The following is a 13,607-nucleotide window of genomic DNA, read 5'->3' as shown; positions in this document are numbered from 1 at the left end:
TGACAGGGAAAAACCTTCAGCAGCCCGAGCCTGTTGCTGCACGTCCTAATAGCGTCTGTTTGCTCAGGGGATGCTCCTCCTTCTGGAGCCCACTGGAGTCCACTGTCCAAAAAAGGACACTGCTTTGCTCTGTGTTTACTGCCAGGGTTTTTCCTGCTCTGGAGCCCTCCTGAGAGCTTCAGTGCTCATGCCAAGATGGGACACAACTTGTGAGCTTCCCAAGCGCTTCCCGGCGTGTCGGGAGGAATAACACAGAACAAACTGTGCTTTTAGGGGACGCTGCTGGGACATGCTTAGTTGGTGAAATTGTGCTCATCTCGATGTCTTGGCCACACTCTGACCTGTGTAACTGCCTTCCACGTGTTTTACCTTGAGGCAGTATCGAAACTTTCCTGTCTGAACAAGCCCGTGCACTGTCTGGTGCAGAATAATTCTGCCTGAGTTTCCACAGGAATGAATGATTCTTAGGGAGGTTTGGGGTTTCCCTGCCTGGGAAAATGCGACCTGTTTTACCAGTTAAACCTATGGGGATGTAATGATTTACTCCTGGGTTATATAGGCCCTGAGGTTTGCAAAGGTGCTGTGAGGTGATGGGGTGAAAACTGCTCAGTGTTGCAGGATGAGTGTGCTCCTAAATTCAGCGTGCCTGATTTATCCTCCTGCAGCTTGGATGGCTTTGAAGTCCTCAGGGATAATCTGTATTAGCAGAGCCTGCTCAGGATACCACACTCCATCTTAGGGGAAAGGTTCTTTATTAGGGCTGAGGGGAATATTAATTTCATAAACGGCTCTAGAGTGAAAATAATGTACTTTGAACTAAAACAGGTGCACTTTTTGGCAAGTTCTGCACTCCGAGCTGCTCAGAAGAGTTTAAGAAAGGAATGGGTGGATATTGATTTAAAAAGAACAGATTTCACTGCTCCACTGGCTGGGACCTGTAGGGAATGCTTCCACATGGCTGAGCACCCACATATCCCCCTGCTGCCCAGATCTTCTTGAATTTCTCCCCATTTTACCATCTCCCTCAGAAAGCCTTTGGAATCTGCTGACAGTTAAAAAGCAACAACAGGAAAATAGTCTAAGCGATAGCAAAATCCTGCCCTCCTTGCGGGATGGGAGATGCCAGGGCCAGCCAGGCCTGTCCCATGGGGGTAACAGCACCATCAGCAGCAGGAAGGGGCCCTGCTTAAAAATGAAAATAAAAGCCGCTGTAGAAACTTTGCCAGGTGCTGTTCTGGGTAAAACATGTCTGCTGTGGGAGCACTCAAAGTCTTGTTGGGAATCTGCATTGTCACAGGTGTTTTTCTGTTTGTACACATATATATTAATATGTATATCTAAAAATATATATATGTGTATATATAAATCACTTTCTCTTGCTTGGCCTTGGAGTAAACCAGTGTTAGGTTAAGGACACAAGCAGGACAGCTTTTCCATCACAAAGGGTTCTGGAATCAGGCTGGGAGAGCTGGAGGGGTCCAGCCTGGAGAAAAGAAGTGTCCAACCTGGAGAAAAGAAGGCTCCAGGGAAACCTCAGAGCCCCTTAAAGCACCTAAAGGAGCTCCAGGAGAGCTGGAGAGGGACTTTGGACAACAGATAGAGAGACAGGACAAGGGGGGAATGGCTTCCCACTACCCGAGGGATAGTGGGAAGGAATTCTTGGCTGTGAGAGTGGGGAGGCCCTGGCACAGGTTGCCCAGAGAAGCTGTGGCTGTTCCATCCCTGGGAGTGTCCAAGGCCAGGGTGACTCTCTGATCTTGTGAGTCACTACCCACATGCTGCTATCTTTGGGAAGTAATTCCAGCTTAGTCCTGCCTCCATGAGCCAGAAACATTCCTTGAAGTTGTGTCCTGTATTGTGGGCAACTGCAGGATTTAAGGGCTTTCTAATGGCTGTGTAGCCAAGGTTTAGCTGATGCTTTGCCGTCTGTTGCTGTTCTTGTATCCCACCCCAGGTGGTTGTATTCCCACTGCTCAAGGTTATTCCTGTGCTGTCTCTTGGGCACAGTCTCTGTCTTGGCAGCTCTGTAGATGACATGAAAAGGGATTGAAAAGGGGAAAAGTGCTCTCAGCAGCACCTTAAACAGAAGTAGGAGCATTGCCCTCACTCAGCATTTCTCGTGTGCAAGATCTGTCTTGTCCACCCAAATATCTCCTGGTTCAGGTGACACTCCAAACACAAACCCAAACATCTGCATACACTTCCCCTACAATATCAGCACTTGGCATCTGCAGACAGATGTCTTGTGACAAAGCTCTGATGGATTGTTTGGGATTTTTATAGGTTTACATGTCCTGGTCATGTCCAAGCCCTGGTGGCTCCAGTTTGTTGTCACACAACCCTCTCTGGATATCAGGTCACCTCACCAGTGCTTTCCTCCTAAGCCTCACTGCTAGGAGGTTTCAAAACCTGATTTCCCTGCATGTTGCAGAGCTCTGTCCATTCTCCAGTCTACATTTCAGTCATTAGTTAGTTATTCTGTCCCTAATCCTGATTAAACATTCTCCCAATCATTGCTATATTGGAGTGGTTATGGAAAGCCTTCCTTGGCTGGGTCAGGGAAGCTGCTGATCCTCTGCTGTTTCTCCATCCCAGCAGCTCTGCTTGTAACCAACCCATCCCATCCACAGGCTGGTTTGCCCAGTGCTGGACCAGTCTGGATGTGATTTCCAGTGGTGCAGCAGGGCCTGCTGGAAGCACCATCTTCAGTTCTTCCTCACATCACACGTAACTCCTTCCATATATGCTTATGCAGAGATGGTCCTGGAGATGTTTCTCACTCTCTTCTCATTTCACAGAATCCCAGAATGGTTTGGGTTGGGAAGGACCTTAAACCCCATCCCATTCCACCTCCTGTCATCTGCATGGGCAGGGACACCTTCCACTAGCCCAGGTTGCTCCAGGCCCCGTCCAACCTGGCCTTGGACGATTCCAGAGATGGGGCAGCCACAGCTTCTCTGGGCAACCTGTGCCAGGGCCTCCCCACCCTCACAGGGAAGAATTCCTTCCCACTATCCCCTCTAACCCTGCATTCTGGCAGTGGGAAGTCATTCCCCCTTGTCCTGTCACTCCATGCCCTTGCAAAAAGTCCCTCTCCAGCCTTCCTATACGTACTGAAAATGGGGGTATTTTTCTGAAAACCTTGCTCTATGATGCCTCATTAAAGCTCCTAAAACACCACCAAAGGCAGCCTAGAAATACAAGGCATCATCTGGAGAGTAAAGAGGGGGCCAAGAGGCAGGACACAGGAAAGGAATGGGCTGGTCTGTATGTTAAGATTTTCCCCAGGGAGCTTTAAAGACAGGCACAAACAGCAGCTAAAAATACTCATCCCATTTCATGGGAGCAAGGTGCCCCTCGGCTGGTTATTTTAACACTCCAGGAAATAGGGTCCCTGGTGGGACCCACACCTGCTGGAAGAGCCATAATGAAGTGTTTGTAGGGAGTATGACCTTGTCAAGAGGAAAATAATTCTTTTCCAAGCTGTGAGGTTTTACATTTTGTTTGTTTAACATGAAAATAACTTATCTGACCTTACTTTTCACTGAGCTGGGAGTGCCAGGTTCTGCACAGCCAGAGGGAAACTCTGCAGACACCTCAAATTAAACAAAGAATACCTCTCTGTCACAGAGCAGGTCATTTATCCCTGTTTCCAGTGGTGAATTTGGATAAAACCAGGCTGCTGGCACCTCTGGCTGCCCTTCTTGCAGGTGCAAGAGCAGGTGGGTGAGAGCAGGGAAGCTGCCTTTGTTATCCTTTCCTGCAAAGCCAGTCAGTCATACCTGATTTATCCATGTCTGTACAGGGAAATGGAGGGTTTCCCCAGGTCAGGGTCAGGTTAGGGATGCTCTTCCTAATGCAAAGTGTGTGGGAGCTTCATCCTCCTTCCTCACAAGCGTGTCTGCCTCCTCCATCCCCCAGGAGGGTGGAAGTAATGGTGATAGAAAATCACAGGATGGTTTGGGTTGAAGGGACCTTAAACCTCATCCATTCCAGCCCCCTGCCATGGGCAGGGACACCTTCTACTAGCTGAGGTTGCTCCAAGCCCCATCCAGCCTGGCCGTGGACACTTCCAAGGATGAGGCAGCCACAGCTTCTCTGGGCAAAATCTTTCAGACAGTTAAAAATCCCATTGCAAAAACATCAGGTGCACTAGGAAACGGAGTCCTTTAAGGAATCATCCGGAAAAATCCAAGTGTGGGGGCATTTTGCAAAGCTCAGTTTGTTTCTCCTTGGCATGATGTACATCATCCTTGCAGGGCTCGAGCATCCCTGATGGTACAGCCAGCATCATTCCAGCATCATCCACAGCAAGCAGGCAGGATTGCTGCTGTCCTTCATCCCACAGGAAGGCATTTCCTGATCTTTTCAGGCAGCAAAAAAATATAGCAGGGGCCAAGCCAGTGTGGGAAGAGGAGTATTCCTCCTCCAGGAGGGCTTTGCTCCATGTGCAGGGAGCAGCTGCTCCTGGGGTGGGTGCTGAGCCAGCGCAGAAATCCCATTTGCAAGGGTCACACTCACACAGAGACATCCCAGACTGGAGAATTTGGGGGAATTTGGTTTGTTTTCTGGATGTACAGGCTGTTGACTCCCTGAAGTATAATCAGGTGGAAGCTGAGAAAGCCACAGTCAGTAACAGCTTGAATGTATTTTTGGAAAACGCTGCAGCTTCAGAGCAGAGAGAAGAGACCTTGTAACTAATTGAAAAGTGAACGGGAGAGCTGGATTTTATCTGTGCATTTGAAAAATGTATTAAACCCTGAGCTCCAGCATTAAAAAAAAACAGGAAAGGGGTTTCATCACTTTTGCCTTCAAAAAGGGAACGTGGCACTTGCAGCACAGGCACTTTGCCCTCTCTGGTGTTTAATAACCAGGCTGGGTTTCAGGGCAAAAGAGATCATTTTAGCCCAAGAGCTGCCTATTTCTTTCTGTCCATTAAGAACATTAATTGCTGTTGAATGAACTCATTTGTCCAGCTCAGATCTGTGCTGGGAGCTGCAGCAAAGCTGCTGCTGAGCCAGTGGGGGATGTCAGAATTGAGGCTGTTGGCTCTGTCTGGAAATACTCTGTGGTTTTCCATGAAAACCACACTCTTGCTTGAACCCCTTCTGCTGTTACTCATGCACAGTAGCACATCTAAACTAATTAATGCCCTCTGGTCCAGTGATTCCCCTAAAAGCCTGCAGAGTAGGCTGCAGCCTGCAGAAGTTCATCCAAGAAATCCTCCACTCCCTTGGCTTCCGCTGGCTGATGGGGGAAGGATGCCATGGGATGTTGGACACTTGCCTCTGCAGGCTGTAATCTAGTGAGGCTACAAAGGACCTTGGATGCTCCAAGCACTCCAAGATCCAGGTGGTGAGGCCCTGGCACAGGTTGCCCAGAGAAGCTGTGGCTGCCCCATCCCTGGAAGTGTCCAAGGTGTCCAGGTTGGATGGGGCTTGGAGCAACCTTCCAAAACTAGTGGAAGGTGTCCCTGCCCATGGCAGGGGGTGGAACTGGGTGATCTTCCATGATCCTGGGATAGTGGCAACATGCTTCAGTGTGGCTAAAAGAAATTAAAAGAACTAAAGGAGGAGGAGTTGCTTGAATCCAGAAGAAGTTTCCAGGAGCAGAAGAAGAATTAAAAGGGGCTGGGAGAGGTCAGGAGTCAGTGGCTGCTCCCTGTTCCTGCCAGTACATCCCTGCTCCAGGTGGCTCTGGGACACAGAACTATAGAATCACAGAATTGTTTAGGTTGGAAAAGCACTCAGAGACCACCCAGTCCAACCATTCCCCCAGCACAGACAAAGCCACCACTAACCCGTGTCCCCAAGTGTCATGTTCACAAGGCTGTTAAATCCCTCTGGGGATGGGGCCTCCCCCACTGCCCTGGGCAGCCTCTGGGAGGTGAAAAACATTTTGCCTCCATCCCAGACCTCCTTCTTGCCTGGATTTGTTCCCCCTTAAAATTGCTGCCTCTCTCCTTGCTGTAAGAGGGCACTTGCACACCCGGTTGTTGCACCCAGAGGTACAGGGGACCTGCTCATCCTCCACCCGAAACCAGTGTTCAGACTGGTTGAAGGCTGGGTGGAGATCCAGGTGTGTCACCCTTTGGGTTCTTATGGCTGTTCCCTCCCCACACTCAGAGGTAAAAAAGAACCTCTGGGGAGGAAACCCATCTCCCTAAGGATATCCAACTTTCCCACTGCAAAGGTTTACACCTCTTGGATTTCCATATTCCTGGGAGCTGACCCACACAGCTGGGTAATGCCACAGCTTGGCATTGATGAAGTGTGATCCATTCCTGTTGGGAAAGGTGGGGAAGCTCCGTGCTCCTGTAACATGGATATATGGATGCTTTCAGCCCCACTGGAATTCTGACAGTGTGGACACGGACAGTGATGGCCAAGCCCAGGAACGTTGCAAACTCCATCGGCAAGAAGCACGATCTGGTGTCTGCAGGGATTTGGGAGAGGAGAAGTGAGTTCAGGGGAAAGTCTGGCATGATCTGTGCAGTGACAGCCTGTCCTCTGCCCCCAGGTGGTGAGTGGGAAGGAGAGTGGCAGCAAGAAGAAGGAGGACACGCTCAGCCAGCTCAGGGCGAGGCCTGAACACACAGAGAACCTCTCTCTGGGCGAGTTCATCAAACGTAAGTGTGAGAATTCCCCCCTCCCACACGGACAGGGCTCCTGTGCCGGCACAGAGGATGAGCAGTGGGATGTGCCGTGGGCTGCAATGCTGGTAGGAAAGAGGGATATTCCTCCCTGTGCTCAGCCCACCTCCTTGGGAACCCCTCAAGATGCAACTTAGGCACACTGTTGGGTTCCCTGGACGGGGCTTGGAGCAATCTGGGATAGTGGAGGGTGTCCCTGCCCGTGGCAGAGGGGCTGGAACAAAATTACCTTTAAGGTCCCTTCCAGCTCGAACCCTTCTGTGAGTCTATGCTTTATGGCTCAGGTGGGCAGGAAACAGAGGCCAAAATCTCATCAGAGCCCAGATCCAGGCAGGAAAGAGGGATGCAACCTGTGAGCCTGGAGCAGAGCCATGGGAAGAGAAGGACCCCCTTCCGCTGGAGGGGTTTTGCAGCTTGAGTGCATCCAGCTGCTCTTGCTCAGTTCTCAGAGCACAGCAGGAATCACACCCACAGCAGCACTGGCAACTTTTCATCCTCAAAAAACCTCTCCAAACCCCCTCATAAAGGCTGGTGACAGTATTCAAGCCAGGCTGACCTCCTGTCCCACCGAGGGTGGCTGGCACTGCCTGGAGACAGGGTCTGAGCAGCTAAAAGCAGAAGGGTGGTCAGAATCCAGTAATCCACTGCAATTAACTTGTTTAGGAATGAGTGAGCTCTTTGTGCTGAAGACTTTGAGCTGGGCTTTAGTCTGGGGAGGCAACTGCTAAAGGTTGAGTTGGGTGTTTTTTGAAGGAAATACTCTGCACTTTGGTAATTACTTATAAGAAGTGGCCTTCTGAAGTCAGTCTGTGTCAGCTTCCTCCATATTTCCTGAATATTGTCCCTTTAATTTGTTGGAAATTGTCTGTGTTCTGAAGGTCAGTGCAGGGCAGACACAGCCAGATGAGCGTGGGCAGGTTTTTATTCTGCTGCTCTCTGGCCTAATGCTCAATTAGGGGAGTCAGGCAGGGGGTTATTCCCCCCCGACCTTGGGGCACTGTCATTTAGAAAACCTGTGTTTAGGAAGCAATTGCATGGGAACAGATTTATAGTGCTCAGATGGGACTTTCACACTGACACTTTGCCTCTGAAACATGAATAAAAATGAGCTCCCTGCCACTGGGTGGAGAGAGAAGGAGCTATCCCACCTCTGCTGGAGCTGCAGGTTTGGCTTGGAGCTTGTATCTGAGTTGTTGTGTCAGGGCTGTGCTCAAAACTCATTATTTCTGAGAATTTATCCCCTCAAACCCAGTTCTGAGAGAAACAGTGTCTATTTTCTGTCAAGAGAGCAATTTTGCTGAAATCACCAGGATCTCTGATACAAACCCCTTTCTTAGAGCCAGAAACTGGGTGGTGGGTAGTATGTGTGGTGCTGAGATGGGGACAATTCGAGTGAAGTCTAAAGATTTTTGCTTCCCATTTTGTCACTCTCCTGCTTGTTTTGTTTCTTCTCTCTTTTTTTTTTAAATTACAAACTAATTTATGAAAACAGCATTTGGAGATTTTCCATCCTGAATCACCTTGGAAGTGTTCAAGGCCAGGCAGGAGCAACCTGGGCTAGTGGAAGGTGTCCCTGGCCATGGCAGGGGGGTGGAATGGGATGATCTTTAAGGTCTCTTCCAACCCAAACCATTCCATGAAAAGGAAGCATTTTGCCATATGTCCTGTGGCACATGGGGACAAGTAGACAGCAAAATCAGGGTTGTGGGATTTTTTTGCCAAGTATGGTAAACAAACCAAGGATGAGTTAGAGCCCATCCCAGGAGGTTCTTCAGGGTGTCCCTTTCTCTGGGCTGTGAATCTCTCTGGAGCAAGGTATGATGAGCAGTTTGCAAAGCCCTGGAAACTCTACCTCAAGGACAGGAAGGGCTTTTCCATCCCCAGTCAGCAATAAGAGGATGGAGCTGTGGACAGGATAAATGCTCAGGCAAAGGCATTTCCAAGCAAGGAGGTCGATTGCCCCAGAAGGGAGCAGGCTCTGCTGCCTGGAGTTCTCCAAATCTAGGAAAGCCAGAGCTCTGTGGGGAAAGATGTGACACTGGCTTGCACCCTGCTCCTCACACTCACAAGGTGCTCCTTTTGCAGGCATTGGATCTGCTCACAGTAATGAAAAAACTAGGATTTAGCCAGCCTGGAGTAATTTCCATTGCTAATTTCCAGGCTTCTGTTGAAAACACCCGGGAGGACGTGCAGATTCTGTGGCACACACTGGGAATTAATCCATTAAAGGTGATCTTCAGAGCATTTAGAACACTGTGCTTGTGACTTGTTTGTTACTCTTATGGTCCCTACAGACAGTTTCAAAGACATTTTTTGATTATTATTGTACAGTTTCCACTTGCTTTTAATATCTGCCCAGCTTCCTCCCTGGAGCTGGGAGGGAGATCCAATTAGTCATGAGGAGGAGGAAAGAAATCTTCCTGTGACCTGCTCAGCGTTGTACTTTTTAGCTCTGATCTGAGGTGGCAGAGGGGGCATAGTTTGATTGAAAAGGCCAAAAACTCTGGGGAAAAGAGCTTTTTGGTGGAAGATTCCCACCAACTTCCAGAAAAAGCTGGATTAGCTCGCAGGAGGTCTCAATTGAGGTTTCATATTTGCAGTATGGCTGGAATATGCTTCAAAAATCAGGATTTTAGTGATAGTTAGGAGAAAAACCACCTCCCCTCTTGGGTTCACGTTAGTCTAACAGCCCATTCCCTCTCCAGCTGCCTGCTGCCCTCTCAGCTCTCCAGTGGGTCAGTATTTTAGGCTCCTTGACCAAGTCTTGCATGCTTGGACCCTCTCTAATGACCTGCTTTTGCTACTCCCCAACATTTTTGGCTGCTTGCCTGACCCTGAGAGCAGAGTGCTGAGCTGGAGAGGCAACACTCCCATGAACAGGAGCTTAGCCTGTGGATTTGGAGGACCCTGCTGCATCCACAGAGGGTCCTTTTGCTCTTCACATAACATTTAGGACAACTAAAATAAACACACAGCTTGGGGCACCTCCCAGAAAAGCACCAGATAGTTCTCCCAGAGCTGCTGTGCTGGAGCAGATAGAAAGATTGTCCCAGTTGTTTGGGAGCTGCTAAGAGTTAACACTATTAATTTATGGCAGGCCCTTGCATTAATCCTCCCTGTTAATTCCTTATCTCTGCTCCAGCATATTGGCTTTCCGAGCCCTCATCTGGGAAACTCGTCATCTGTTTGTCTGGAAGTTGCCCTTTGCAAAGCCAGGCAGGGAGCACAGGGGGGAGGCAATGGCTCAGGGGGAGCAACAGCAGCAAAGTGGGTTTGGGGTGTCACAAAGGAGAAATCACTCCAGGATGGACAATTCCAGCCTCCCAGCTGGAGGATGTCAGCACTGGGCACCCTGATTCCCCCGGGGTGTCTGTCTTTGCCAAGCAGGCTGAAGATCCCTCTTTCTCCAGGGTTCAGCCACAGGGGAATTTGCTGGAGTGTTTCTTGCCTGTAAACAAAGAAAAATTGCATTTTTTATGATTGAAACAAAAAGGACATTGAAATTGCAACCGCAGCAAACAAATAAATTAACTTTTAATGACTTCCCATCTCCTCTTGTGTTTGTGTTAGCAGAAGCTCTGCCAGAAAGCTCCAGGGAACGAGATGAGCTTTACAGTCCCTTCCCCCCCGAGCCTTTCTATGATTCTAGGATTAATATTTTGCTGTACCCCTGCTCTGTATGCAACAGCTTTGCCCTTCTCCTTTCAGGTTTTCCTCTGGTGCTGTTGAGGAACCTGCGTCACCCCGTTTACCTGCTGGTGGTGCTGGCTCAGGTCAACATCTCTGCCATGGTTGCTGGTTTAGCAACGTTCATGGGCAAGTTCCTGGAGAGACAGTTTTCCCTCACAGCATCCTTTGCCAACATGATCATTGGTAAGTGTTGCTGAGCACTCCTTAAAAAAATGATGTGGAAATTACAAAGAATTCCTCTGGAGCTGCTGGTCTCCTTCCATGACCCACAGACAGACGTGGCACGAGGTCCTTGCCCATACACTTGCTCAGCTCCTATCTGCTTGCTTTCCTTCCTTTCCACTGCAGCCTGAGCTTGCTGGGATATTTTAAGACCTGGAGAAATGTGTGTTATCTAAAGCTGTTCTCTGTAATCAAGGAGAGGAAGGGAACTCACTGCATCGAGGGAGCAGGGAAACATCAGATGTGAATTCTGCGTGTTCTGTATCAGGGATTACTTCACATCCATCGTTGGGTTAACAATCTGAGGTGTGCAACAAATAAATCAGAAGAAAGTGAGCAGAGCAGGCTGGCAAAGCCCACCACCCTTGGCTTAACACAGGCAGGAAGGTTAAATGCTGAAGCAGTTGTGTCCTGCCCAGCTGAGCTGTTCCCAGTCTTGATTTACCCTCTCTGTATTTCATGGATGAACTTCCCTACCCTTTGTTCCCTCCACCAAATCTTGCTTTGCTGCCTTCTGATAGATTAAAAAGCTTTCTGTAGTTGAAAATTCCTTCCTTGCAGGGTATTTATGGGCTGAAAGCAGCCTCCCCATTGGTTCTTTGCTGAATTAAAAGAGTTTGCACTTCTGGAGCTGAACTTTGGGCTCCCATTGTAAAAATGGGGTTTGCAGAACACCAAGACTGTGGTGGAAACCTTCACAGTTTTACAAGGGTGACAATCCCGCACTGTGTGAAAATTAAACATTTTAGGTTTACTTGGTGTTTCCTCCTGTCTACACTGAAAAGTCACAGTTTCTGGGTGAAGCACAGCTTCCCACTGCTCCCTACATCTCCCATCCATGGGTACATAAGGCAGCCAGTTTGCTGTGAGATCCTGCTGGGTTTGAAAAGCAGCTTTTTTGTAGCATTATTTCACCAGTCCCTGCAAAAACCTTGGTCCCTTCTGGATCACCTGTGCTGAAAAATAGAACTTCAACAGCAAATCTTCTGGGCCTTTGCTGTGTGAAGGGACTGAGATGGCTCAGAGGATGGAAAACAACATATGATGATAGGACAAGGGGGAATGGCTTTAGATCGGATATTAGGAAGGAATTGTTGGCTGTGAGGGTGGGGAGGCCCTGGCACAGGTTGCCCAGAGGAGCTGTGGCTGCCCTATCCCTGGAAGTGTTCAAGGTGTCCAGGTTGGATGGGGCTTGAAGCAACCTTCCAAAGCTAGTGGAACGTGTCCCTGCCCATGGCAGGGGTTTGGAACAAGGTGATCTTTCAGGTCCCTCCCAACCCAAACTGTTCTGTGACTCTGTGATTCCTTGACCTGCCTTTCCCCAGGTGCTGTGAACATCCCGGGGGCAATGGTGGGGATCGTGGTGGGCGGTGCCATCCTGAAGCGGTTCCAGATGTCCTTGAGGCAGTGCAGTGCCATGTGTGTCCTGGGCATGCTCCTGTGCCTGCTGGTGGCCTTCCCCCTCCTCTTCCTTGGTTGCCCCACACAGAAGGTCGCGGGTGTCACCTACAGCGACAGGTACCAGGCATGGGCATGGGCAGCTCACTCCCAGGGCTGTGGGCACACCCCAATCCAGGTGCATTCCTCGAGGGGGAGGTGTGAGTTAAGCAGAATGCCCAGAAATATGTTTATTCCCTCAGGAGAAATATTTAATTGTGATAAAATAAGGCTAGAAATTATTGTGGATAAACACTGAATCCACTGCATCCTCAAGTTTAGGGCAGAAAATATATTTTTAGTTTATCCCACGCATGGGGTCATTTGAGCTTTATCTCCTTAGAATTAAAACCTTTTTAACATAAAGATATTTAGGAACAGAGTTGTAAGAGTCCAGTTGGTGGGATTTCCTACTGAAGAACAAGTGTAACATGGAACCCGAAGTAAACACATTTTTGGCACAAACAGCACAGGATTAAAATTCCATCTTGTAAAGCAGAGCAAGTTACGCACCCGTGAATAATTTGGGCAGGGGCCAGCCCTGGGATCACACCTTCAAAGCTGTGGCTGCTTCCTTGTGCAGCTACAACGTGGGTAGGAGCTTCTTGTCTTCCCTCAAGGCTTGATCTAAGTTTCTGTGAATCCACACGTCCAGTGTCTTTGGTTTTGGTGGAACCTGGTCCTGGCCCTCAGTGGGGAGCTCAGAATGTTGCAAGTACCCCAAACCCCCACATTTGGGACCAAATATGAGGGAAGTGGGTGACTGCCTTGACCATTTGTGGTCAAGATGCTTTGCCCAGGCAGAGCAAAGCCTTGGGGGGTTACAGTGGAATTTCCCCACTCACGTATGGGGAAGGTTTGGTTGAGCAATCAAGGGGTTTTTTGCTAATCTCAATGTACATGTGGCATGTTTTCTATGCAAGATGCATATTAGTGATGCTCAGTACTTTGCATTAATATTTTCTCCCTGCTGCAGCTCTGAATTTGGGCACCACGAGTTGGAGTGTAACCTGCAGTGCAACTGCCCCGAGAAGGCCTATAACCCCATCTGTGGCTCCAACTCCATCGAGTACACCTCGCCTTGTTCTGCTGGCTGCAGGGCTGTGAACATCCAGGAGGACACCAACATAGTCCTGGTGAGTCATTCCCACTGTGCATGTGGGATGGCTGAGGAGAGATGACCAAGGCACTGGCAATTAGTGGTGTTTGTTAGTGTTCGACAAACTCTGTGTGATCTCTGTGGAATGTGCAGGGAAGGTTGGGCAAAACAGCAAGGAGAAACCTCTGAGGCATCCAATATTTTAGGTGTCCTTTCACACTCACCTGACCCCCAAGGGAAGGTTTTGCTTCCCAAACCCTGGCTTCCTTCCTCGAGTGGACTTTTTCCATGGAAGGTGCAAAGACCTTCTGCTTTCCCCTCCTCCCCAAATGGTCACCAGGAAGGTCACCTTCCTGAACTGTGTCTCCTGTGGTGGGACAGGAGGATGTGCAGGATGGGAAGGCCAAGCAGAGCACTTTGCATGACCCCAAGTCTGTGGATGCCCCTTATACTGCTGTGATTTGCCCCATCCTTGAATAGGCACCTCCCAAAACCAGGATCCCAATT

The 13,607-nt window shown here is 49.2% G+C and overlaps 1 protein-coding gene across 3 annotated transcripts in view; it reads left to right on the top strand.

Moving 5' to 3' along the window:
- The window catches only part of SLCO2B1 (solute carrier organic anion transporter family member 2B1), a 41,236-nt gene that overhangs the window by 20,861 nt on the left and 6,768 nt on the right, over positions 1-13,607 (top strand). For all 3 annotated transcript variants that reach the window (XM_064643881.1, XM_064643891.1, XM_064643887.1), the window contains 4 exons: positions 6,520-6,628; positions 10,361-10,525; positions 11,890-12,082; positions 12,978-13,137. In XM_064643881.1, coding sequence (XP_064499951.1) covers positions 6,520-6,628; positions 10,361-10,525; positions 11,890-12,082; positions 12,978-13,137 — 627 coding nt within the window. The remainder of the gene's footprint in view (positions 1-6,519; positions 6,629-10,360; positions 10,526-11,889; positions 12,083-12,977; positions 13,138-13,607) is intronic.

The sequence above is a fragment of the Pseudopipra pipra genome, chromosome 2 (genome assembly GCF_036250125.1).
Source record: "Pseudopipra pipra isolate bDixPip1 chromosome 2, bDixPip1.hap1, whole genome shotgun sequence".
In the NCBI taxonomy this organism is placed as follows: Eukaryota; Metazoa; Chordata; class Aves; order Passeriformes; family Pipridae; genus Pseudopipra; species Pseudopipra pipra.
This window is presented reverse-complemented; position numbering and strand designations above follow the sequence as displayed.